General features: G+C 37.2%; 1 protein-coding gene and 1 non-coding gene across 2 annotated transcripts; both read left to right on the forward strand.

Annotated features, from left to right (window-relative positions):
• The first annotated feature begins 7,764 nt into the window (after positions 1–7,764).
• Positions 7,765–7,871, forward strand: LOC122733197. The gene has a single exon (XR_006353781.1). It is a non-coding gene; the product is annotated as a U6 spliceosomal RNA (small nuclear RNA).
• A 5,729-nt stretch (positions 7,872–13,600) lies between these two features.
• On the forward strand, positions 13,601–24,783 carry LOC122732141 (probable E3 ubiquitin-protein ligase TRIML1). The gene is made up of 8 exons (XM_043972288.1): positions 13,601–14,017; positions 14,457–14,552; positions 15,053–15,283; positions 16,041–16,063; positions 16,250–16,347; positions 16,850–17,042; positions 18,053–18,220; positions 24,612–24,783. Exons 1-8 carry the CDS (start codon positions 13,601–13,603, stop codon positions 24,781–24,783), a joined length of 1,398 nt encoding a protein of 465 aa, XP_043828223.1.
• The last annotated feature ends 15 nt before the right edge of the window (positions 24,784–24,798 follow it).

A 24,798-nucleotide genomic window follows, 5' to 3' on the forward strand; every position in this document is an offset into this window, starting at 1 on the left:
TTGTGCATAATTCCAGATCTCTCTTGAAAATTGTTGGATGACTTTATAATTCCACCAGTAATTAATTTTCTCTCTGTTCCAAAAAGGATTTTCTCTAGAATGTACTATGTGTGGATAGTCCTATGTCATACTCCATCCTCTGCTCCTGAGCTTTATCCAGGGCCTTCAGTATCTACCTCTTCCCTATGATCTTTTGCTGCTTCTAACAAGTCTTTATGTGTATTATTCAGAGGAGAGAGATATTAAAACCAAATTATCTTCCTCAATTATTTTCTTGGTTCTCCTTGACCTCTCTTCAGCAATTAACACTCTGCTGACTCCACACTTCTTCCTAGATATTCTTCATGTGCTTTCATGATCACTTTCTCTTGGTTCTACTCTTTTAGACTGTTCTTCAGTTTCCTTTAGCTAGCTCATTTTCCATATCCTGTCACCTCTACTTAGATGCACACCAGAGCTTTGTCCTGGGTCCTCTTCCCTTGCATTCTCTCAGCAAACATCATGGAGTCAACAATTTTGTCTATGTGGATATTTATATATATATATATATGTATGTATGTATGTATGTATGTATACACCACACACACACACACACACACACTATATATATATATATATATATATATATATATATATATATATATATATATATAGTGTTTGTGAGGCAGGAGGAGATAAAAAATCATAATTGCTTCGCAATATCTTCATTGACTAATTTGGTAGCTTAATAGGGAAAAGTAAGGAGAAATAATGCATTGCCAGTTTATGAAAGGACACTGTAGAGCATGTTGTTCCATCCTCTGTTGTAACAGTTACTTGCTATTTTAGGATAAGAGACACTACAGTTTTGTCTAGAAGGACTGTCCTCACAATTGTATAATTATTTGGTTTCTTCCCTCATTCTCCTGCCTTTGAATGGGGATTATTTTTGCAGTATTGTCATTTGCATTCACAATGCTATTCCTTTCTCCCTTGACTGATCCCCCTCTTATCAATGAATCCTTTTCCCATGAAATGTTTTATTTTCATATATCAGTTTCTAAAGAATGCCCCTGATTGGCTGTGTAATCTAAGTGAGACTGAAATGTCATAAAAACAAAATATATGGTCCAATATCTGAATTTGCTACCAGTGAAAAATGGAAGCCATCCCATAACTTTCCTTCTTTCTTTCTTTCCTTTCTTTTTTTTTTTGAGGGTCAATGAGGGTTAAGTGACTGCCTGCCCAGGGTCATGCAGCTTGTAAGTGTCAAGTGTCTGGGCCAGATTTGAACTCACATCCTCCTGAATACAGGGCAAATGTTTTATCCACTGTGCCATCTAGCTTCTCCTCCCAACCCATAAATTTCTTTACATTTATTTTAGCCCCCTAATTTTTACTATGTCTATCTCATCTACTCCCATGGTTTCAATTTCTCCTTGACAAAGACTCCAAAATTGTTTTATCAAACCAAAACACTCACATTGAATTCATAATTATTTTTCCAACTATCTTTTCAATAAGTACTCATGTATCTCAAAGGCATCTCAACTAAGCATTATGAATCATCATCTTTCTCCATAAATTTGAACATCTACCTTATGTACTATTTGTATCATGAATCTGTTGTACCTTGACTTTTGATATTTAAAAGTGATATCTTGAAACGTTTAATAATTTACTCTTATGACTGTTTTAATTTGTTTAAAACATGATTATTAGAAAGTTGTTCTGGAAATATACCACAAGATATCAGGAATTATTATTTGAACATATCATATTCTAATTATCATCACATTAATTTGTGGACAATTCTTCCTTCTATTCTCCCTTAGTACACTTAAAAGCAGCTCTGACTCTTGAATATTAATGATATAACCTAGTGCCTTACATGTAATAAGCATTTAAAGTGTTTGTTGCATAAAGTTATTGCCTCTAAAACTCCAGGCTAGTTGTGAATGCATGCCTGGGATGTGGTTATGAGCAGGGCTCTTAATCTTAGTGAGATACCAGCAAATTCATACCTTATAGGTGTGAATCTATACAGATACTAGGGACTTCAAATTTATTTCAGCTCAGGGACAGAAGCTTACTCTTACTATCTTACATGTGGAGGTGCAAACTCTCAAAGAAAGCACTTAGAAGTAAAGGTAAGCATCCTATCTGAGAATATTACTTTTCCAGTTTTCCTTTTGGAAATGGACATAAGGAAATAATGAGTCACCATCTCCTGTGTAGAAAGGTCATCACCTTATTTCAAGATGCAGAGTCTATTAGGACACCAGCACAAACAGAAAAAGGGGAAAGGATAGAATAAAGAGTTACTGCAGAGGTAGAGGCTTTCCCAAGGACAGGGCAAAGACTTCTATTTGGAATATAGTAAAGACAAAGTTTATTTCTGGTTCCATACTTCTGTTTAAAAATGTGTTTGTTGTTCATCACTAATTAGCAGCTCCAACATTTAACTTAAATCTGGCCTTCAGTGAGATTTGCATTCTCCTTTACTGAATTATGGGTCTCCATGCATTCATTAGAAAACCAAGCATTTGCATGTGATCTTCTCTCAACCTCTTTCTCAAACTGACTTCTCGGAGCCAGGAAATACAGGGAAATTTAGCATGTGAAAGGCGGGGACATGTTAAGATGTTCAGAATGTGAAGTTTTCAACAGTTTTCATAAGTTTGGCATAAATTTTATATAGTATTTTGTGCCAAATGTTAACTAAATGTTTGTCACTAATTACTTCTGTTGACCACTTAATATTTAGAAATAATGATTACTGTGATTAGGAGAGTTCGAGCTTTTTGAAATAAAATTTGCGTGGGCAGATATCTCCTTTTTTATCTTTGTTTAATGGCTTCCAAGAGAGTGTAGGTAGAACACTAATCAGGTTCTGGATTATGTGTAGGAGGAAGGGGTGGGAAAGTACAGTGCAACCATAAAAGACAGGACAATATACGGTGATAAACTAAGATGGAGGGTTTCTAATTTCAAGATTGTTGTAGTTTCTGACTTAGGATAACTTCCTGAACCTCCTCTAAGAATTCTGTTCCAGTATCCTAGCTCCAAATGGGAATTTCTCAAAATCTGAAACAATTTCAATTTTTCTATATATCAATTATTTATGATTTTTTCCTTTATTCAATGGTCACAAGACTTCCAGGAATTATAAAAAGTAAACAAACAAGGAAATCAAATCTCCTAGACACTTTTTACCTGAATATTTAAGTTTGATGACGTCCAGTGCTTCAAGGTCATCTGTTCTTCTTCTGATAATGAACTTAGGATAAGTTTTCTTTTGTTTTGTATGGCTCTTGATTGAGAAAGTGGATTTTATCAATAACACCTACATTTTTCTGATCATTATTCTAGGTTTTTTTTAATAATAGTCTTTCTAGGATGAGTTTTTGTTTTCTTCTTCCTAGTCATGATTAGCTTGACAAAGGACAAGGCGTGATTCATTTAGGACAAGGGGACTAGAATTCAAAGGCATAACATACAGTGTTTTGGAATGAGTCAATTAGAGAGAAAATAATAAAGAGATAAAAGTAAATCCAGAAATGTGGTGGGATAACAGGCATGAATTGACTGGATATCATGCTGAGGAGAAAATTTAGTTTTAGTAAGAGTGATAAAAAGGGGCTAAAAGGAAGGATTTCAGATTATGAAAAAGGGGGGAATTTCTAAGTTTAACCTTTTTAAAAATGTGATAGTGATGGGTGATAGGGAGGTATATGGCATGACACCAGTGTTAGCATGTGCTGAAATATTGTGGATATATGTCATAAAATTGAAGAGGTTGATGAACTGGGAGGCTATGGTTTCTAAGGATACATCAACATAAAGTATTTTAAAATCCCTAAGTAGGAGGACAGATGAGCCAGTTATATGATGAATGGGGTGAAAACCACCTGTGGATCAGCTTATTTCATCAAAAATGATGAATGACACATGAAACAAGCCTGTAAAATAATTTTCAGAATGATTGGCCAGAGGGGAAGAGGAGGGCTATGAAAGGGAGCAAGGGGCAAATAGATTCCTTCTCTTGCCTCAATTTGGGGCCCTTAGGAGAAAACCCCATGAGCACTCAATAGAGTAGTCAAAGATAGAGAATTTTCAGAATTTTATCAGTTTTTCAAAAAAATGCCAGAGGGAAGATGGGATGTGATATGAAGAGGTCTAATATGAATGGGATTTTTTACACTGATTTCTGAACGATAGCTTAGAATATCTGATGGAAGTAATTCGACTCTGATACACTATTTCCTCTGATTTCCCAAGACTTGAGATTTCCAATGGATGTGAATTTCCTTGTGGGCACACCCTGAAACAGGGTCTGGCTTCTTGGGGTTCAGGACAAGTAGATTATTTTCTTCAGTCCTTTTCTCAGTGCCAATCCATAACTTTTGAAGCATTTGACACTGTTGACTACCTTTCCACCCTGGTTTTTATGATAATTGTCTGCTAGTTCATTGTCCCTCTTTTTGGTTGCTTCTTTTAAGGTTGTGATCCAAGCCCTGCCCCCTGTGTGGGAATGTGCTTTAGAGTTCTGTCTTAGTACCAGATCTCTAACAAAACAAAAATAGCAGTTAAAAAATAGAGATTTAAACAGTGGAACAGATTAATCTCACCAAATATAGAAGCTAGAAAACATAGTAACAACATTTGATAAATCCCCAAACTCCAGCACCTGGAGTAAGGATTCACTTTTTAAAAATATTATTTGGAAAACTGGATACAAGTCTGGCAGAAAAGAGATTTGTTACTGCAATGTCACAACATATACCAAGATAATTTCCAAATGTATTTGTTACTTAGATCTAAAAAGTCATATCATAAAAAAAGTCATATTGCAAAATAGATTTGAGGTACAAAATTCTAGGCATAGGACAAGAGTTCACGATCAAAGAAGGGATAAAGAAGATTATAGAAGGAATAATGGACAACTTACATAAAATTGAAAATTCTTCTCACATACAAAACCAATGCAGCTAAAATTCAAGGGGAAAAATAAACCCTTTGTGGCAAGTTTCTCTGAAAATGGTCTAATGTCCAAAATATACAATCTTCTCTATCTTCAAAGGATACAGTCTTTCCACTGTACTGAATCGGTGGTATGTCCATGGAAAACTACATAAAATGTCAAATTGTTTTATTTTATTTTATTTTTTTTAAGTTGATACTTTCATTTTTTTGTCCCCTTCTGGGTCTTGCTGAAATTCCTGTCCTTGAGACTTGTTTTCTTCCTTCTCTTTCTTTTCTTTTAAAAGTTGATATCAGTGTATATAAAATATTGCTTTGCAATCATCATGTTTAGATTTCCTTCCATGTTTTATGTTCATTGTTTTAATCTGTTCTTTAGTTTTGGAAATTATTCTTAACTGTGCCTGTCTCAGGACAGATCCCTGGTAGTTCATGTTATTAAGTGATAGACATTTGATTTGTTACTAGACTCATGTTTGAAGCCTCTCCAGTTTGATAAGTCTTCTGAAGCTGGCCCATTACTTGTATAGAGTGAGACTCCACAGTTACTTCCCTACCACATTGTGGACTTGGAATAGAACTGATACTGATTTCCCAAAACTATGCAAATGAGTTATAGAATTGTGGGTTTGGGCAACATTCTTCAAAAAAGTTTCCATTGCATCTTAATGATGATAGTTGTAGTCCAGCTTGACCACCAAAGGCACCAAGAATCACACACACAGGTATAATGGAAAATCCATGTTATAGGATGAAATTGCCTGGCCCAGGTGCTTGCTGCCCTGGGCTGTTTTATTTTTTAATGCTTAACATTCCTTATTTAAAAAAAAATTCTTAGAGCAGTTGGGTGGTACAGTGGATAAAGCACTGGCCCTGGATTCAGGAGGATGTGAGTTCAAATCTGACCTCAGACACGTGACACTTACTAGCTGTGTGACCATGGGCAAGTCACTTAACCCGCATTGCCCTGCAAAATAAATAAATCTTAAAGGAAAAAAAATCTGTTTTTACAGGAAGATTCTCTGGGAGGCGAGGAGGAATATATTGGGAAATGTAGGTGATAAGCAATTTTTTTTTTTTGCGGGGCAATGGGGGTTAAGTGACTTGCCCAGGGTCACACAGCAAGTAAGTGTCAAGTGTCTGAGGCCAGATTTGAACTCAGGTACTCCTGAATTCAGGGCCGGTGCTTTAACCACTGTGCCATCTAGCTGCCCCAATAGAAGTTTTTTAAAGGAAAAAGACAAGTGAAACTGAATTAAGTGGATGATTCTAGGGGTAAAAACACAATAGTGTTTCTTTCTTTCCAGGTGTAGGGATATGGAGCCTACAATTCTCATTATACATCTTAGGCAGGACCTCAGCTACCCCATTTGTTTTGACTATTTCACTGAGCCAGTGACTGTTCCCTCTGGGCACAACTTTTGTAAAGCATGTCTGCTCTGGAGTTGGGAGGAATGCTTTGATGAGAGCAGAATACAGAAGGTAATGAAGCTTCCACATTCTTGGAAGCTGAGCCTCTCTGAATTGAGCTCAAGATTGTATTAGATTTATCTGTCCCATTATGCAGCAGATTCATATTGATTGTCTAATATATTAAAGACCTCAGATCTTTTTCAAATATATCTGTTCAACCATCCTATGTGTTTCCATCTAATATTTTCAGACTTTATTTTATTTTTAATTTATGCAATAAAACAAGCATTTCTATAACATAGTATAATAAAAAAGATTAAACTGCAAATCTATTATGTACCACTTGCTATTCTTTTTAAATATATAATTAAGTTATCATGTAAATGTCTTTTTTCCCTTTTCTTCTTCCCTCCTCTCTTGTTCTACAGATGACTACCACAGGACACAAATATGTATATATAAAAATAATTCTATACATACATTTTCTGGGTGGTTAAGTCTTTTAATTCCTGAATTTGTAACAGTATGTTAGGTTTTGTGACGTGTGAATTAAAATGTGGTCACCTTATTTCTGTCCCAGGTTTGGGGAAAATTAGCTGGGCTTCCTAATATAGTTGTTACTTATAAATTAGAAGATTTAGCACCAGTTTTAGGGCACTAAGCATTTATTAAAATATATTAAATATTAGTAAAGAGAGCACATATGGCTCTGAAAGATAGGAAAGCCTACCTAGGATCTAGGGAAGAGAGAGAAAGAGAGAGAGAGAGAGAGAGAGAGAGAGAGAGAGAGAGAGAGAGAGAGAGAGAGAGAGAGAAGCCCCTTCACCTACAAGTCTCAGGCCAAAAGGAGAAAGTTCCTGTCCCTGTGAGAGTGGAAGCTACCTGCAGGTCCAGAAGAGAGGCAGTCCCTACACACCACTCCAAGTTAATTGGCTGGTATCATTCAAGTCCATTGATTCACTGGATTTGAGGGTGGTCCATGAATAGAATGTGCTGAGGTCAGAGTTCAAGGCTTTCAAGGTAGGTGTGGTAGGAGTGAGGTAACTTCCTGACACTGGTCTGACCTTCAAAAAGGTCAGCCAGGCTCTGGGGGGGGGCAGGAAGTCCCAAAACCCCATTATTTTCTCACAGTTTCCCCACTTTGTGTCATCTGACAATTTGATGAATATGCCATCTAGGGCTCCATATTAACTATGGATAAAAATATGAAATATCATAGTGTGGTGAATAAAATTTTATGGGGTCACCCTATAATTATCCCAAGTGTTAGGGAATTTAGCTGGGATTTATAATATATTTGTTACTTTGAAATTAGAGGCTACTGCACTAGTTTTGGGGCATTAAGCATTTATTAAAGCATATTAAATATTAGTAAAGAGAGCACACATGGTGCTCGCTTCGGCAGCACATATACTAAAATTGGAACGATACAGAGAAGATTAGCATGGCCCCTGAGCAAGGATGACATGCAAATTCGTGAAGCGTTCCATATTTTTTGTATAACAAAAGTTGAGAACTATCTTTACATGTAATGGAAAAAATAAAATACCTTATATGTAAAATTTAAAAAATTAATAAATTTAAAAAAAAAGAGAGAGAGAGCGTACATGGCTCAGAAAATTAAGAAGCCCTACATACCTAGGGTAGAGGGGAAAGAGAGAGCAGTATGGGAGAGGGAAGAATGTGCCAAGTGAGAGTGAGCGTCCCCTCTCCAAGGTTTTTAACCTGTCTCAGGTAGAGGTGGGTCACTCCACCTTGATCCAAGCTAATTGGCTGGTAGCATTCAAGTTCATTGATTGACATGACTTGAAGGTGGCCTTAAGTTAGTTAACTTCCTTTAGTTAGTTAGGATGGTAGATCTACATTTTCTTTGAAATTCTCCTGACTCTGGGCTGGCCCTGCAAAACCAGCCAGAGTTCCTCTGTGTGTGTGTTTGTGTGGGGTTTCTGAGTCCTCAAACCCCCATTATTTTCTCACAATAGGGTGTTATAGATACACTCAGATACCACCCTATAAGCAAATGAATTGATACTCTATTTATAATAATTTTGAATTTATCCATTCAACAAGTTCTATGCCTATCTGATGATATTATTATATTGTCCATGCAGGCATTACCTAATGCTGCTGAAAATTCAAGGAGGATGTACACTTAGAAGAATGTAGAAGATTTTAGAAAGTAAAGTCATTGAATGATTAAAGGGAATAGTTTCACTGGGATCATGAGGGCCCTAGATTGTAACAGCTTAAGAAGAGAGAGGAAAGGAAGTACAGACAATGAGAGTAAATAGGTAGATTTAAAAGTTGAGAAATCTAGAATGATAGCCTTTTTCTCCTTTTTTGTTTTAAATTTTTATTTATTTTATTTTTCATTTATAAAATAAAACAGTCATTTCCATGAAATAGTATAATAAAAAATGATTGCACATGAAGCTTTAGGTTCAAGTAAAGGTGTTCCAAAATAGAGCAGACCTTGTACATTTTGATAGGTAGAAGGGAAAGATTAAGAAAGATGGAGAATTAGGGAGAAGAGATAATTTATAAAAAGTCAAATATCCAGAGGAGATGGGAAGGATTTAAGTTGAGGTCACAAAGAAAAGGATTGAGCCCCCTAAATCTCTCATTCAGTATCCTAGGCCTGACTGAATTAAAAACTTGGTAAATTGTTGTCAACTCTATATCACTACTGCAATTCTCAGATAGGAAAAGACACATTGTCCCAATCCCTTAGCACCCACTGGTCCTTCTGATCTCACCAGCATTTGCCTTCCCATTCTGCAGAAGAGGCAGGTTTTGACAAATAGGTTTTCTTTGCAAAGAAGAGGAAGGATAGAACAGGAGAATGAGATTCTTGTCTCAGTGGATCATTTTTTTTCTCTTAAGAGAGGCCCAGTTGGATTAAATCCACCTAAAGAGTTATCAGAGTATAGTTCTAAACCCCTTTTCTTAAGCTCTATAATATTTGAGTTGTGTGTGAGTAGTAACTTTCAGGGGAATGGACACTTTGAAGATTTCTATGATCTCTAAAAATGGGAACTAAGCATCATGATGAAATTTTCCTCTGGTTTAAGTATTTCTATTCTCTGATGTTGATCAAGTTGTGATCATCATATTATGAGTAGAGGTTGCTTCTTAAATGGACAATGAATTATGAAAGAAAGAATGAATGAATGCATGCATAACTGCATAAAAGAAGGAACTAAGGGAATGTGTTGAAGATTTCCAAATAATGATTCAGAGTATACCCAGTTGGGACAAAGATAATGACAGGCAATTACTTGATTTCCTGAATATTATTTCCAGTCTCTGATGCTGACCTGTAAAGTCTAGAATGTTCAAATCTAAAACACTTCCTCTCCTTTCAGGAGATATAACTCTGGACCTTGAAACATCCAGTTTCTCCCTCCTGTTGAGGGAGGGCTGTGCAAAGTTATCAGTCTCACTCTCTCCTCCAGCAGCATCTGGGTTCAATGACAAGATATAGATCAAAATGACTAGAAATGGCCCTGGATGTTTGAGGCAATCAGGGTTAAGTGAAGTGCCCTTGGTCACACAGCTAGCAAGTAAGTCAAGTTTCTGAGGCTGGATTTAAACTAATATCCTCTTCATTCCAAGGCCTGTGCTCTATCCACTGTGCCACCTAGATGCCCTTTATAGACATATACAAATGCAGCAAGCATTTTTTCTCATTCTTTCTCTGCATGAATTCTGAATTTGGCAAGAATTAGGAACATGATGATAAAAAGATATACATTGAAAGCTTTGAAACTTTGAACAGAAGTGTTCTTACTCTTTTTTCTTTTTATAATTGTGATATATATATTATAATTTATACATATATCAAACAGATATAATATACACAAAGACACATATATGACATATATATTGAAAATTGTTTACATTATTACATTTAGATGTACCTAGATATATTATAATACATATAACTTAGTATTTCAATTTCTTAAATAACTGTTTTATAGATATAAAATACATATCAATTTATAGAAATAATTTATTTGACAAATTTTTTTAAGTATAACTATATATAATACCTAAATAACTCATAATTGTATAACATATAATACATATGTATGTATATATAAATACATATATACCTCCTGTAACCTTCCCAGAATGCCCCTCCCCGACCTTTCCAAAGTAGGCATTTTTTATTTATATTTTTCTATTGTAATTTCTATCCCTCCCTTGCTCCCTTCTCGAGGCAGTAAATAATCCGATATGGGTTATACATATATAATCATGGAAAACATCACATTGGTGGATCAGACCACAGACAAAGGTCAGCTAGATTTTCCTGCTAACAGAATGTACTCTCCCTCAAAAGTGTCAAATGCAAATAGGAATGGATGCCACTGATCCATACATTACAATTCCTGCTGAGACATATAGATTTAGTTTGTTTAAATGTAATCTATGTTTTTTGTATTTTATTAAATTTGTTAAATATTTCCCAATTATATTTTAATATTGTTCAGTTTAGACTTGGGCCCCAGGAGTGTTTGACATTTCTGTCTTGCATTTCATAAAGCAAAAAAAAATACACATCAAACACTGCTCTCCTTAAAGTCACAGAATAGAAAATCTTTTACTTAAAATTTTCATAACCTTTTGAAGGCTACTTGGCATGGGACCTCTAATATGACTTAGAACAAGTGTATATTGTTTGACTGTCTCTTACCTATTTTTAAAATTATTTCTAAAGGTTTCTGAGAAATCATGTCTAATTTTTCCCTTTGCTTAAATAGAAAATTTTCAGTGCCTTGTAGGGGTGTGCTTTTCAATTTATGTTACTGTGGCCTTGGCTTTATAAAAGTCAAAAGTCCTCCGGTGCCCAGGGTCACACAACTAGTAAGTGTTAAGTGTCTGAGGTTGGATTTGAACTCAGGTACTCCTGACTCCAGGGCCAGTGCTCTATCCACTGGGCCACCTAGCTGCCCGCTAGTCAGCTATCTTTATCTTGCTTACCCATGGCTCTTCAAATCAGTAATGATCTGATGTTGAAGAAGTTTGTGTGTTCCCACTTTATTTATAAAGTGCCAGAGGAGATGAGGTTAGTGGGACATTTCTTTTAAAAGTCTTCTCTTTATTTGATAACATTAACCTAAGCTCAGTTTGGGAGTTCCTTTCCTTAATGTTCATTCTCCTAACATTGTGTGGCAAATGGGATGAATGACATCTGATTACAAAGCATACAGAAATTCCTACCCTTGGCTATCTGATCCACTGGCAAGGTTCAGAATTTTACTTCAGCACAGATTCTACAAGTGATATTTCCAGTTGCAACTCTCACTTGAACTGCTGTTTCATATTTTCAACTGTCTTTCCCAAAGCTACCTCAGAAGCAATAGCTTTGAATCACATATATCTTCTTCCCACATAAACTTGCCCATCTACCTACCTTCTCTATTTCTATTACAGATCTGTTTTGGGTCTCTATCTTTAAAATGGACATTGTAAAATTTGTACAAAAGCATCCAAGGAAGGGAAAAAACACATGTGAAAGGGTTAGTTGAGAGGAAATCAATGAGGTGTGAAGCTTTAATTAGTTCCAACCCAGGAGCTGAATAAAGCTCTCCAACTAGATTCCAAAGCAGAGCCTGAGGTCCCCAAGGTGTGAACCAGGTTAGTTAGCACCTACTACATATGAATCCAGATGGTTGGATGGGATGGGGCGGGGGAGAGGAGAGGAGGCAAAAGGCATATAAAAGGGCAGCCCTGTGTGTCCCAGAATCAAAAGTTGGGAATTAAGACCCTGAGTTATATAGTCTGAAGGAAATCTCCTAAATCAGAGGAGCAAAGGTAAGTTCCAACTAAGGAATGAATACATACATGTATATATGCATGTGTGTATATGTGCTTCTCTTTACACACATGTACATATGTATGTATATATACACACACACTTGAACTTCTAGTATTCTAGTTTTCCATAAACATCTACTATTCTCATGTCCTTGTCCATGATGAGCAAATACCAGTGTACATTAACAAAGAAAATGCATTTTCATGGACAAGGATATTAGAATACTAGAAGTTTATGTTTCACACCCCTTTCTAGTAAATGGCCATTAAATATTTATATACTACAGAGCAAGTATTTTATTTTTTGCTTTTTAAAGGAAATATTCATTTTCTTTAAAACGTTCAAGAACCTGTGGGCTCATGTTTTAATTTGTTTCTTTCTTTGTTTTAAATCTCAGTACTTATTTATATTGTCAAGCAAGGATATTTTCATTTTTCAGTGAAGGTCAAAGTAGACTTGGATAACTTAGGATAGTGTGTGCGTAATTTAGGGAAAGTTGATTCTAGAGAAGAAAGAAAAGGAAGAGAAGAAAAGGAACAGATATATCCCTTTTAGGAGGGAGGGTGATAAGGTTTACGTTAGGTTTTCAAAGTGGGGTTAGGGGCAGATTTTCTGGCAGAAATGTAAAGATAGGAAAGGGAACTCAAGACTGCAGATTCCACTGTTTCAGAGACTGCATTTAATTGAGCAAAGAGTCCAGTTCTCTTCAAGAACAAGATATTATAGACTTGTGTTATTAGAGAAAGGTTCTGAGAGAGTGAAAGCTGAGTTGTTTCACATGATGGGTAGAAACTGAGCATATATGAGGAAAGAGACCTTTTAAGATAATTCTTTTAACTGTGGAGTGTAGTCAAGATTTAAATCTCAACTTGATGTTGGGTACCCATTTTTCCACCATGGCTTTATGTCAAGGCAACTCTGTCTATAAAGAGGATTGGTGTATTAATATATTATCTTTCCACAGGCTTGCCAACCAGTATCAAACTCTAAGACTGAGTTGACAGAGGCACCCTAAACCCAGAAAGACCATCTTTGTGTTAGTGGCAAAAGAGCTGTCTGGTACAGAGATCCAGAGAGAAGAACCAGTCCAGTTTTCACATCAGAGTGTCCCGCACACATGTGTTGAAAATCCAGAGGTGCAGAAGTTGGAAGAAATAGCTTAAAATAAAGGTATTATGCTTCCCCAATAGGACAGATCATTTCTCCATTATAATTATTGGCCAATTGAGTGAATGTGAAAGTAGGCATTGCTCATACTCTGAATAATTTTTCCATTTGTTGTAAAACTGAAAGGCTCCAAAGGATTGAGGGAAGTGAATCAGTTAAAGAAGGAAGATGCTGAGGACCTTTCCCTCCATTGCTTCAGGAGATTCATTTGTCCTTTGTTTTCTCCTTAGGATCATGGCTAGGGCTCAGTTTGCTGAAAACCTCAAGGAAGTACTGACCTGCTCTGTGTGCAGGGACTACTTCAGACACCCAGTGACCTTGGGTTGTGGCCACAGCTTTTGCCACTTGTGCCTCCTCAACATCTGCGGAGAAGCTGATGGGCCCTCCCCTTGTCCTCTGTGCAGAAAACATTTCCATGTTAGAGACCTGGAGTACAACCAGCACCTAGGGAAGCTGGCCAGCATAGGCAACAGCCTGAGACCCTATTTGCTGCAATTAGAAGAGGAAAAGGTCATATGTGAGAGACATCAGGAGGAGAAAAATTTGTTTTGTGAAAAGGACCAATCCTTCCTCTGTCTATATTGTTTTCAATCCCAGGAGCACATCAACCATACAGTACACACTGTACAAAAGGCTGCAGAGGACTCAAGGGTAAGTGTTTCTAGGTAAAAGCTATCTAGCCAAAAAAAGAAACTATTATTAGGGGCAGCTAGGTGGCACTATGGAAAAAGAACTGGCCCTGGATTAAGGAGGACACTAGCTGTGTGACCCTGGGCAATTCACTTAACCCTCATTTCCCCATCTAAAAAGAAAGAAAGAAACTATTATATATAAAAGCTATCTAGGTTGCATTCTCTCTCTCCCAATTGGTGGATCTTCTGAGCTAATCACTTATATCAGAAACAGCTGCTTTGAAGTCTGGAACCTCCTGATTGACCTCTAGGTCAGGTCTACATTTTAGTTCCCAGGCTTCAAATAGCCAGAGGCCCTCTAAATATCATTGATCATTCTGTGCTGATCTGATAGGACTTTGCTGATCTACCTCAGGGAAGAGCATCATGGGTTAAATGATGTGGCTCTTTTTCCTTAGGGCAAGCTCCAAAAGATTTTGCATCTTCTCCAGAAAGAAATGGAGACTGTTCAGAACATGCTGACAGAAGAGATAGAGAAAGAGAAGACTTGGAAGGTAAGTGTCTTGCTCTTTGAGAGGGGAGTCAACATTCATTACAGTCAGAAGTTCTGAGGACTTTAGCACAGTCCCAAGGGCTTGAGGTTCCTATCAGGCAGTAGATATTGGTGCTAGTGACATCCCCCTCAAAGATGTCAGTCTTTTAAGTATAAAAAATATGTTCAAAAAGGATTTTGATTTTATTGGCATTTGAACTTTTGGATTTGTATCTTCCCTATAGCAATATAGATCAGCAGCTTCTCTGAAACCTATAGTCTTAGAGAACTGCAAAGAGCCAGAATTGGTTAAGGGATGTGTAGAAAATCACTAGGCCAGTATATGACAGAGACAGGTCCTGAACCCATGTCTTCTTGGCTCTGAGAAACTACCTCGAATTATTTCTCACATTAAAGGATATTTATACACAAGAAAACAAATTCCTAAAGAAAAGGAGGATAGGCCCTTGTGACATGGAGTCATAGACCTTTGCATTTTACTGGACTGTTACTTCCTTGCAGGAAAAGGTCCAAGCTTGGAGGGAGAGTATGGCAGCTGAATACAGAAGATTACATGAACTACTGAACAAAGAAGAGAAACTTCATTCCCAGGCAATGGTCCATCAGGAAAAGAACAACCAGAAGAATGTAAGAGAAAGTGATACCAGACTCTCCCAGTATTTTCATAGCTTGAAGGCGGTGATGGCAGATGTTGAACAACATAGCTGGAAAAACAATACTCAGCTTCTGCAGGTGAGACCTGGAAAAGTGTCTAATAATCCATTAACATGTTACTTACCCAACTCCCCAAGACCTCCAAAGCCTGGCAAAGAATGAACAAAAAACAGATTAGATGAATGGTAACCTTAGGAAATCCAGGGACTTCCTAGTTTATTAGACAGAGTTCTAATAAGCCTGGTTCCCTGATTTTTCCACAGTACAGTAGATGAGGATTAGACAATTATTGGAAAATTATTCTTCTGAGTATAGTTGAATATATAGATACAAAAAAGTCACCTGTTAAGGAAAAACCCTCACCAATACCAAAATGACCATATTTCCTAAATCAAAAAGTCTAGTTGACTGTGGGAAATTAGCACACTTACAAATCCCCTGATACAGACTCTTTGATAGAGTTGGAGAGGGCCATTCAGCTATTCATAACAGTAATCTATGTTGCTAATGATGCTGGGAAAATAGGAAAATATGTTTCCTATATCCTGTTGAACAGGCAGGGAATTAAGGTCTATGTTTTAGTAAGACTTCATGGAAATGTGTTAGAAATCAAACTAAAATGTGTTAGCCTAATGGTGTTGAGCTTCCACTTCTGGTAAATTCTCTTCATAAATATGTCAAACCACAATGAACCTAGGTCCAACAGCTATTTGAGAAATGAGGGAGGGTCAGTTCTCAGTATATGTAACTTTGTGGGCAAGATGAAAATCATGCCATAGGAGTGCCCATGTATAAGCCTAGTACTCACCATTGTCTTGTTTTCTTTTCTCTCCAGGTGGTAGGAGGTATACTGACCAGGTACGATTACATTTTGAGTGCTGTTAGGAAGATTGGAACAACAGGGTGAAGTTTGTTGGTGGGGCTGTGGAGAGGAAACCTGGAATGAAGTAGTAATTAGGAGGGTCTGTTCTATGGGAGGAAAGGGCAAGGAGACCAGAAGCCTATGCCAATCCCTTGAGATAAATGAATTTGTCCTCTCTGCAGGTATGAATCACTCTTGGGCCATCCTCCAGAGACTGTCACCACTTTAGGGATCTTGTTTCTAAATACTATGATGTGGGAAATGCTGAAACACTTCAAAGGTAAGAATCAGCTCTGTAGTCACCAAACCTACATTTCAAAGTATCCAGTTACTTCCTTAATGACTTGGTTAATAGTGGTTGGGAGGGTGAGCATCCTCGAAACTGTGACACTTTCTTAACCCCAGAGCACCAAGAGGCAGCCAAAGGAACACCAAGATGATTTCTTTGTAACCATGTAAGATTTTGTTTGTTTTTTTTTTCCTGCAAAATTTACTCCTCTGGACCTGGAAGTATTTCTATGTGAATTATATCAGCTTGGAAGTGATACAGGCACTTCCCTTCAATTGATAGTTATACATATACTCTGATATTTGTCATATGCAGGCTGTGAGGCAATTTAAAATGGCTTGTTTCTCCTATTGAAATAAGTATTTTAGGGTACCTTTTCTGCTCTGATTTCATGGAGAATAATTTGATTAATGGGGACCTTATATTGAGCCTGTTTGTACACTCACACCCTAAGAAGCTAAATCACTCAACTACTTTTTCTTTTTTTTTCCAGTGGATGTGACCCTGGATCCCCAAAATGTCTCTCCACATTTCATCCTGTCTGATGACCTGAGGACTGTCATACCTAGAGGGAACCAGCAGAATAGCCATTTCTCCTTCAGCCAACATGCGAATAATTTCACTTTGGGCACTCAGTTCTTCGCATCTGGCATCTACTACTGGGAGGTTGAAGTGGGAGATTGCAGGCAATGGGCAGTTGGTGTATGCAAGGAGACACTGAGGAGAGTAGAAGTTCCCTTTTTAGGTTTTGAGGATGTATTCCTTCTTGCTTGTATTAGGAAAGGAAATAGGTACACTCTCATGACCACTCCCCCCTATTTTGAACATCAAGTTGATTTCCCTATCCACAGGGTTGGGATTTTGCTAGATTGTGATGAAGGGACCATCTCATTTTATAATGCCTCAGAGAGATGCTTTATATATCGTTTCCCTCAGTTCCCTTTCTCTGGATTAATTCAACCTATCTTTTCTCCTTGCCCTCCAGTAGGGGAAGAGAATGGAATTCCCATGACTATTGGCCTTGACATATTTCTAATTTGAAGTCTCAAGAAGACAAAGCTCCAAAATCAACATATGCCTCACAGCTTTCAGTCATCTTTGTTCTATGTTATTTCTTATCTCAAAGCATTTATTTTGGGTGATTGTTGGGGAAACAGTAGATTTCATGCTACTACTGATTTTTTAAATGGAGCTTTTTCAGAATGACAACTATGCTCCCAAATAAGTATTCAATAAGTCCTCAACTGGGCTTGGTCCAAATCTAACAGTTTTAAGTCTAGCCCTGTCTTTTATTAGATGCTTTACTTTAAGGAAATCACATGTTCCATTTAAGGACACAGGTCATTGTCCTTTTTTATTGTTTTTCTTATTATAGAAATGGGTATATTGAAATGAGAATTTCTTTCCCCCTTATTCAAGAGGATAATTGTAAGATATAAAGGAGGTAATATATCAAAAGTCTTTTGTAAGGGTAGAATTCCATTTAACTGTGATGTCAAATAATTGTTATTTGTACAAGAATTCTCTGTAAATGAGCTGGTTACCTTTAATAAAGATGTATGTCCTTCACTTTGAGTGTCATTCAATGTTTAAAATAATTTTTCAAATTTTGATTTGTCTCTACAAGAAGGAAGATGCTGAGGACCTTTCCCTCCATTGCTTCAAGAGATTCATTTGTCCTTTGTTTTCTCCTTAGGATCATGGCTAGGGCTCAGTTTGCTGAAAACCTCAAGGAAGTACTGACCTGCTCTGTGTGCAGGGACTACTTCAGACACCCAGTGACCTTGGGTTGTGGCCACAGCTTTTGCCACTTGTGCCTCCTCAACATCTGGGGAGAAGCTGACAGGCCCTCCCCTTGTCCTCTGTATGGCAAACATTAGTGGGGAGATAGAAAAGGCATGCTTGACAAAAAACTGGGGCAACAAATAAAACCATTTTAAGGAATGAGTTGGTCAAACAACAGTTCATTGGAGCCATATCTATCTATCTATCTATCTATCTATCTATCTATCTATCTATCTATCTATCTATCTATCTATCTATCTATGCACCCATCATTCCATCCATTTTGTTATCACTCTCTGGAAGATATATCTATAGATATACATATCTATATCCAGAAACATATTTTATTTATAACTATATGTACATATCTAGATATCTAGCTCTATCATCTCTGTCTCTCTCTGTCTATGTCTATGTCTATGTCTAATCTCCAATCTCTCACCAACAATTGTCCCCACATTTTCCACCAATCATTTACACCATCTCCAACAATCATCCCCATTGGTTCTATCATCTCCATCTCCATCTCTATGTCTATCATTTTCTTACAGAGAGTGATAACAATGGAACAAAGCAGGACAACTCTTAAGAGGAAGCTTAATCATTCCCAAAATGAATGCCTCAGAGAATACACATTAATGAATTACATAGAGAGGAAAATAACAAACTTAATATAAAATAATTTTTCTAGGATGCATACACATTAATATTCCTAAAAGAAATATGAAAGAAGACTTTTTAAAAAACCACACAGTGATTTTTAAATATAATGTTCCCCTCTCCCATAGAGGGGATTTACCTTGCCCTGTTCAAATGGTAGAGATTTTTCTCAAGTCGATGAAAGGATTTTCCCTAGAATGCATCAGCTACATTTCATTCCTGACCTTCCTTCCAATGCCTACAGAATTTCCTCCTGCTAGGACCCTTGTTTTTTCTCATAAACTTTTATGTGTATTGTTCAGAGGATGGAGAGACTAAAACCAGTTGAAGGGTCACACAGTTTTCTTGAAGGAGTTGACAATCTAGCCCTTACAGTATGGAAAGTAATTTGGCACAGAAGTATAATATTGGATCTCTCTGACTTGGACAAAATCAAAAGTACAAATGAACCAAGGATGAAGGAAGGTTAGGGAATAGTATTGTGAGAAAATAATTATTAACAATGAGTTTGGGGGGACGTTTTTCTCTTTCTCCCTCCACCACAGGTCAATTTTAGGAAGGAGTTATAATCCTATGCAGGGTATACAATAGAAATATGGAGATAAACTCTTTATGATTTGCTCAAGTTAATTGATAGGATTAAGTCAGCACCCCATCTGGACTTTGACTTTGCCCTTCCAGGGGTCTCTCCCATTAGACACTGATATAATCACCTTACAACTCATTTTAAGGTGGACCACCCTCAAGTCATGGGAACCAATGGAATTGAATAATGCTTCCCAATTGTCTTTGATCATTGTGTGAGGATTCATCTCTATCAAAAAAGAGGCAAAAGTCTAAGACCATTCTTGCCTTGCACTCTACACTCAGAATGCTGTCCTTTTGGTAAATTCTCTCCTCTTAGGCCAGTATAGGTAATGTAGAGAAAAATAGCCCTGGGGATTTTTCTGCTTGTGTTAAATGCAATGTGATCAATACTTTACTAATATTTACTTTGATAATAGTTTTCTCTCACAAATTGCTAATATGGGAATTTTCCCATGACTACTCATATATAACTTATTTTGAATTGCTTGAGTTCTTGTGGGTGGGGGGTGGGAATGGAGGGAGGAAGAGAAGTTGGAACACAACGTTTTAAAAAATTGAGGTTAAAACTTGTTTTTACATATATTTTGAAAAATAAAATTCTATTCACTCATGACTTCTTTTTGCCTAATAAATTTGTAGATGACCCTGAGTATGTAGGTGTATAAAATAGGTACACATAACCTTCTACTGTTGCTAAATTTTTTGCAATCCCCACACTCAGTTACATGAACTCATGTGGTTATGACTTTTTTAAAAAAGTCTTCTTTTGTATTTCTTTTAGGAATATTAATGTGTATGCATCACTCAGGGTGAAAAAAGTTTAGGAAGCCCTTCTCTAGAGCATGGAGTTAGAGATTACAGTGCCCTTTGATTTCCTATGGTCTACACCATTTTCAGACTTCCTGTTCTGTTAAGTTAGGTCTTCCCCATCCAATCTCTTTTGGCTACTTTAAAACATGGGATATGAATGGATATAAAGGGTACTGAATGGAAATTACCTGATAGAAGGCAATTACTCAAATTAAGGGACCAAAGGAACTCAAAATCTCTTCAGCCACTGATGGCTAGATCTCCTTCACATGAAAAGACATAGCAACAAGAGCAATAATAGCTTAGTGCCAAAAAGTTGAAGAGTAAAATGGCAGATAGTTGTAAGCAATATTTCTTTGTGTGTGTGTTTTTCGAATTACATGTAAAGACAATTTTTAACATTCATTTTTTTAAATAAAACTTTGACTTCCAAATTTTTCTCCTTCTCTCTCACTCTTCCCTCTCCCCTACAATTTGATGGTGGATTCTTGAGTCTTAATTGTATGGAATAAAGGAGCCACTACCCAATCATTCTATCACCACCCAATATCAGACTGAAGTCTTGGGATCTCTAGGAGGTTTCTTTTAGTTCTTTTTAGCTGGGTGTTAGCTGGTTACAATCAAGTTCTCATTAGTGATTAATTACCTAGACTTATGATGAAAGAATACTATCAGTCCAAGCTAGCATCATTAGCAAGTGTTTTTCAGTGATTTACCAAATTTGGAGGACACAAAATCATCAGTTCTTTTTTTTTTTTTTTTTTTTTTTTTTTTTTAGTGAGGCAATTGGGGTTAAGTGACTTGCCTAGGGTCACACAGCTAGTAAGTGTTAAGTGTCTGAGGCCGGATTTGAACTCAGGTACTCCTGACTCCAGGGCCGGTGCTCTATCCACTGTGCCATCTAGCTGCCCCCATCAGTTCTTTTTTATCAAATTTTGGGGGCATACTCCTCATCAGTAGTTGTTTATCAAATTTGGAGTATATCTACACATTAGTAGTTGTTTATTACCAACTTGGGGAACACCTGCATCATCAGTAATTATTTACTAAATTTGCAAGACACACATATGTCATCAGTAGTTGTTTACCAAATCTAGAAGACATACACTTGTCATTTTCAAACTATAACACTCAAGTCCTTATTCTAGAAAAACAACATATAAAAGCTACTCAGTCACTAAATGGAGTAAGTATATGTTATTAGATGTTATTCTATACCTAGTTTGTGCCTTATTGTTTTCCAATTTACCCAGCCCTCAGTCAAATAGTGAGTTCTTATCCCAAAGACAGAGGTCTTTGGGTTATATTTCGGCCTTTATACATTTGATTTTGAGGTTTTTAATGCATTAATACATGGTTAATTTTTGTATAGCTGATATGTGCTCCTGAGAAAAAATATATTCCTTTCTGTTCCCATTCAGTTTTCTCCAAGGTTTTGTAATATTGAACTTTTTAAATATTCTGTTTACCTCCTTAGTTTCTTTCTTTGTTTATTTTTTATCAAGTTATGAGAGGGGACAGTTGAGGTCTGCTACCCATATAGTTTTGCTGTCTATTTCTTCCCATAACTCAGTTAACTTCTCCTTTAAGAATTTGGATACTATACCACTTGGTGTATATATGTTTAATATTGATATCATGTCATTGTATATGGTACCTTTTTAGCAAAATGTAGTTTCCTTCCTTATCTCTTTTAATTAGGTCTATTTTTGCTTCTGCTTTATTTGAGATCAGAATTGCTACTCCTGCATGTTTTTTTTTACTTCAGCTGAAGCATAATAGATTCTGTTCCAGCACCTTACCTTTACTCTGTGTCTCTCTCCCTCAAGTATTTTTTTCTCTTATGATTATTGTGTATTACCCTCCATCCTATTTTTCTTTCTGTTTGTCCTCTCCCCCCCTTTTCACTCTTTCCCTCTTGGACAGTGTTTTGCTTGTCTACTGATTTCCCAGTCTGCCCTCTCTTCTGTCAGTCCCCACCCCCTCCCCCAACACACACATACACACACACACACACACACACACACACACACACACACTGTAGTTGATCTCTTCCCCTCCTACTTCCCTGTCATATAAGATAGGTTTCTCTATTCAACCAATTGTGTATATTATTCCCTCTTTGAGCCAATACTTAAAAGACTAAAGTTCAAACAATGCCCGTCACTCAACCTCCCATATTTCCTTTCATGGTAATAGGGTTTTTGTGCCTCTTCATGTGAAATAATTTACCCCATTCTATCTCTCCCTCCTTTCTGCACTCAGTGTACACCTTTTTCTCATCCCTTAATTATTTTTGTCATTCCCTCAAACGCATCTTATCCCTGTACTCTCTGTCTATGTATATTCCTTTTGCTGTACTATTAGTGGTATAATTTTTAAGAAGCATCATCTTACCATTTAGGGATGTAAAAAGATCAACTCCATTGAACCCTTTATGTTTTCTTTTACCTTTTGCCTTGTTAGACTTCTCTTGGGTCTTGATATTTGGAGATCCTATTTCTTGTTCAATTCTGGTCTTCTTAAGAAAGCTTGAAATCCTTCTATTTCATTGAATGATCATTTTTTCTTTCTTGAAGTTTTATGCTTAATTTTGCTGGTAAGTGACTCTTGGTTGCAGTTCAAGCTCCTTTACCTTTCAGAATATCATATTCCATGACTTCCAATGCTTTAATATTGCAGCTCCTAAGTCCCATGCCATCCCGATTCTGGCTTCCCGATATTTGAATTGTTTCTTCCTGGCCTCTTGCAATTTCTTTTTTCCTTGACCATTTAGGTCTGAAATTTGTCTATAATATTCCTTGGAGTTGTAATTTTGGGATCTCTTTCCTAAGGTGATCAGTAAATTTTTTTTTAAGAGTGAGATTTATTATTTTCATGCTAATTGATAGGGTATATGTAATGATTTTACTAATCACTTGGATTTGTTGGAGTTGCCATATTTTCCAGGAGACTCTGGCTACAAATCTGTGATTATCAATTAATCCCCAGGTTCTGTCCCATAGGCTGAAGCGTTCAATAAGCTCTGCTGACATGCTTGCATTTCTCTGAGCTTGTAATCACCAAGTAAACTGAGCTAGGTTTAAAGGAGGAAAACATTGGATTTCTATATTGCACCAGTTTGGGTGGAATGATGAGATTGGAAGACAGAGTATAAGGAATTTAAAAGTGAGTGAAAGGAGAATTAGAGGCATTTTGTAGATGACCCTTTCTAGAAAATTAAGAGGCAAATGACAGAAAAGAAACAGGGGAATAGTTATCAGGGATGGAACCATCAAATGAGAGTCTTTTGAGGATGGTAAAGACATGGACATGTTTGTTGGTAGTAAGGTGATAATGAGAGAGTGGATATAAGAGAAAGGGAGGTTGACAGTAGGGGTACCATGTTGCAGAAGTTGGGATGGGATGGAATCTCTTTTGTAGGTAGAAATGTTGGCCTCAGTAAGGAGTAATGCCATCCCTTCATGTGAAAGAGGAGTAAAAGAGATAATGCCAGAAGGCATATGAGTGATATGACATGAGGAAGATGGGAGAAGAAGGAACTCACAGTGGATGGCCTTATTTATTTCTGTAAAATATGAGTCAAGATTTTCAGCTCAGACAGTGGGGGCAAGGGAGATTCATAGGTGGTTTGAGGAGGGATGAAAAGTTTTGTAAGAGTCACAATGTAGAGTGGGATTATTGTTTGTCCTCTGTTCTCCAAGAGGTCTATGACATCAGGGTAAGTGCCATCATGACTTTCAGTAAATTGGATTTATGTGAGGCAGAGCTGTGGAAAGTCACCAGCCTCACTCTCTCTCCTCTGGAGTCATCTGGGACCAGTAGCAAGATATAGATCAGGATAACTGGAGATGTTCCTGGATTCAGTGGGAGACACAGACCTTTTTAAGGTCCTTACCTTAAAAAAAACCTTTCTCAAGTTTCATTTTGCTTGAGGCAGCACCCCTTCAGTGATTAAGACTATATAAGAGGGGCGGCTAGGTGGCACAGTGGATAGAGCACCGGCCCTGGAGTCAGGAGTACCTGAGTTCAAATCCGGCCTCAGACACTTAACACTTACTAGCCATGTGACCCTAGGCAAGTCACTTAACCCCAATTGCCTCACTAAAAAAAAAAAAAAAAAGACTAGATAAGAAAGTAGGCAAAGAAAGGGGGGGGGAGGCGGTGGGGGGTGGAAGGCAGAGACCCTCAGGATTTCTGGCCAAATTAGAAAGAATTGCTATTGATGACCACTCTGAGCCATCCAGTGGCCAAACAATGGCCGGATGAGGCCTGGCCTGGGACCTGTTGTTGGCCAATCAAGGAAAGCCAGAATTATTTGGGTTTAAGGAGTGGTCCTTAAAATAATTCTAGCACATAAACCCCAAAAGAACTTCTGAGGTTTCAACAATCAGAACATATTCCTTTGGCAGATGGAAGTTGGCCAGACCCCTTGAACGCCTTCCCTCGAAGGCATATGATATGCATCCTAGGTTAAAGCCCTTGTGGTCCACACGAGGGAACTGTGCCAAGGGTTCAGAGCTAAAAGTGGTAGCAATCAAGCTGAATTGGAAACGTTTTCAGTGTAAATGTGTTTTAATCTGAACAGTTGTCATGGTT

This window comes from Dromiciops gliroides, chromosome 6, assembly GCF_019393635.1.
Source record: "Dromiciops gliroides isolate mDroGli1 chromosome 6, mDroGli1.pri, whole genome shotgun sequence".
Lineage (NCBI taxonomy): Eukaryota > Metazoa > Chordata > Mammalia > Microbiotheria > Microbiotheriidae > Dromiciops > Dromiciops gliroides.

What these genes read in the sequence shown, in the direction of transcription:
- LOC122732141 (XM_043972288.1), top strand. Translation starts at nt 13,601, where the DNA reads ATGGCTAGGGCTCAGTTTGCTGAAAACCTCAAGGAAGTACTGACCTGC. An exon ending in AATGCTGAAACACTTCAAAG is followed by an intron (nt 16,348 to 16,849) that starts GTAAGAATCAGC and finishes TTTTTTTTCCAG; the next exon opens with TGGATGTGACCCTGGATCCC. An exon ending in GTTGAAGTGGGAGATTGCAG is followed by an intron (nt 17,043 to 18,052) that starts GCAATGGGCAGT and finishes TTTTCTCCTTAG; the next exon opens with GATCATGGCTAGGGCTCAGT.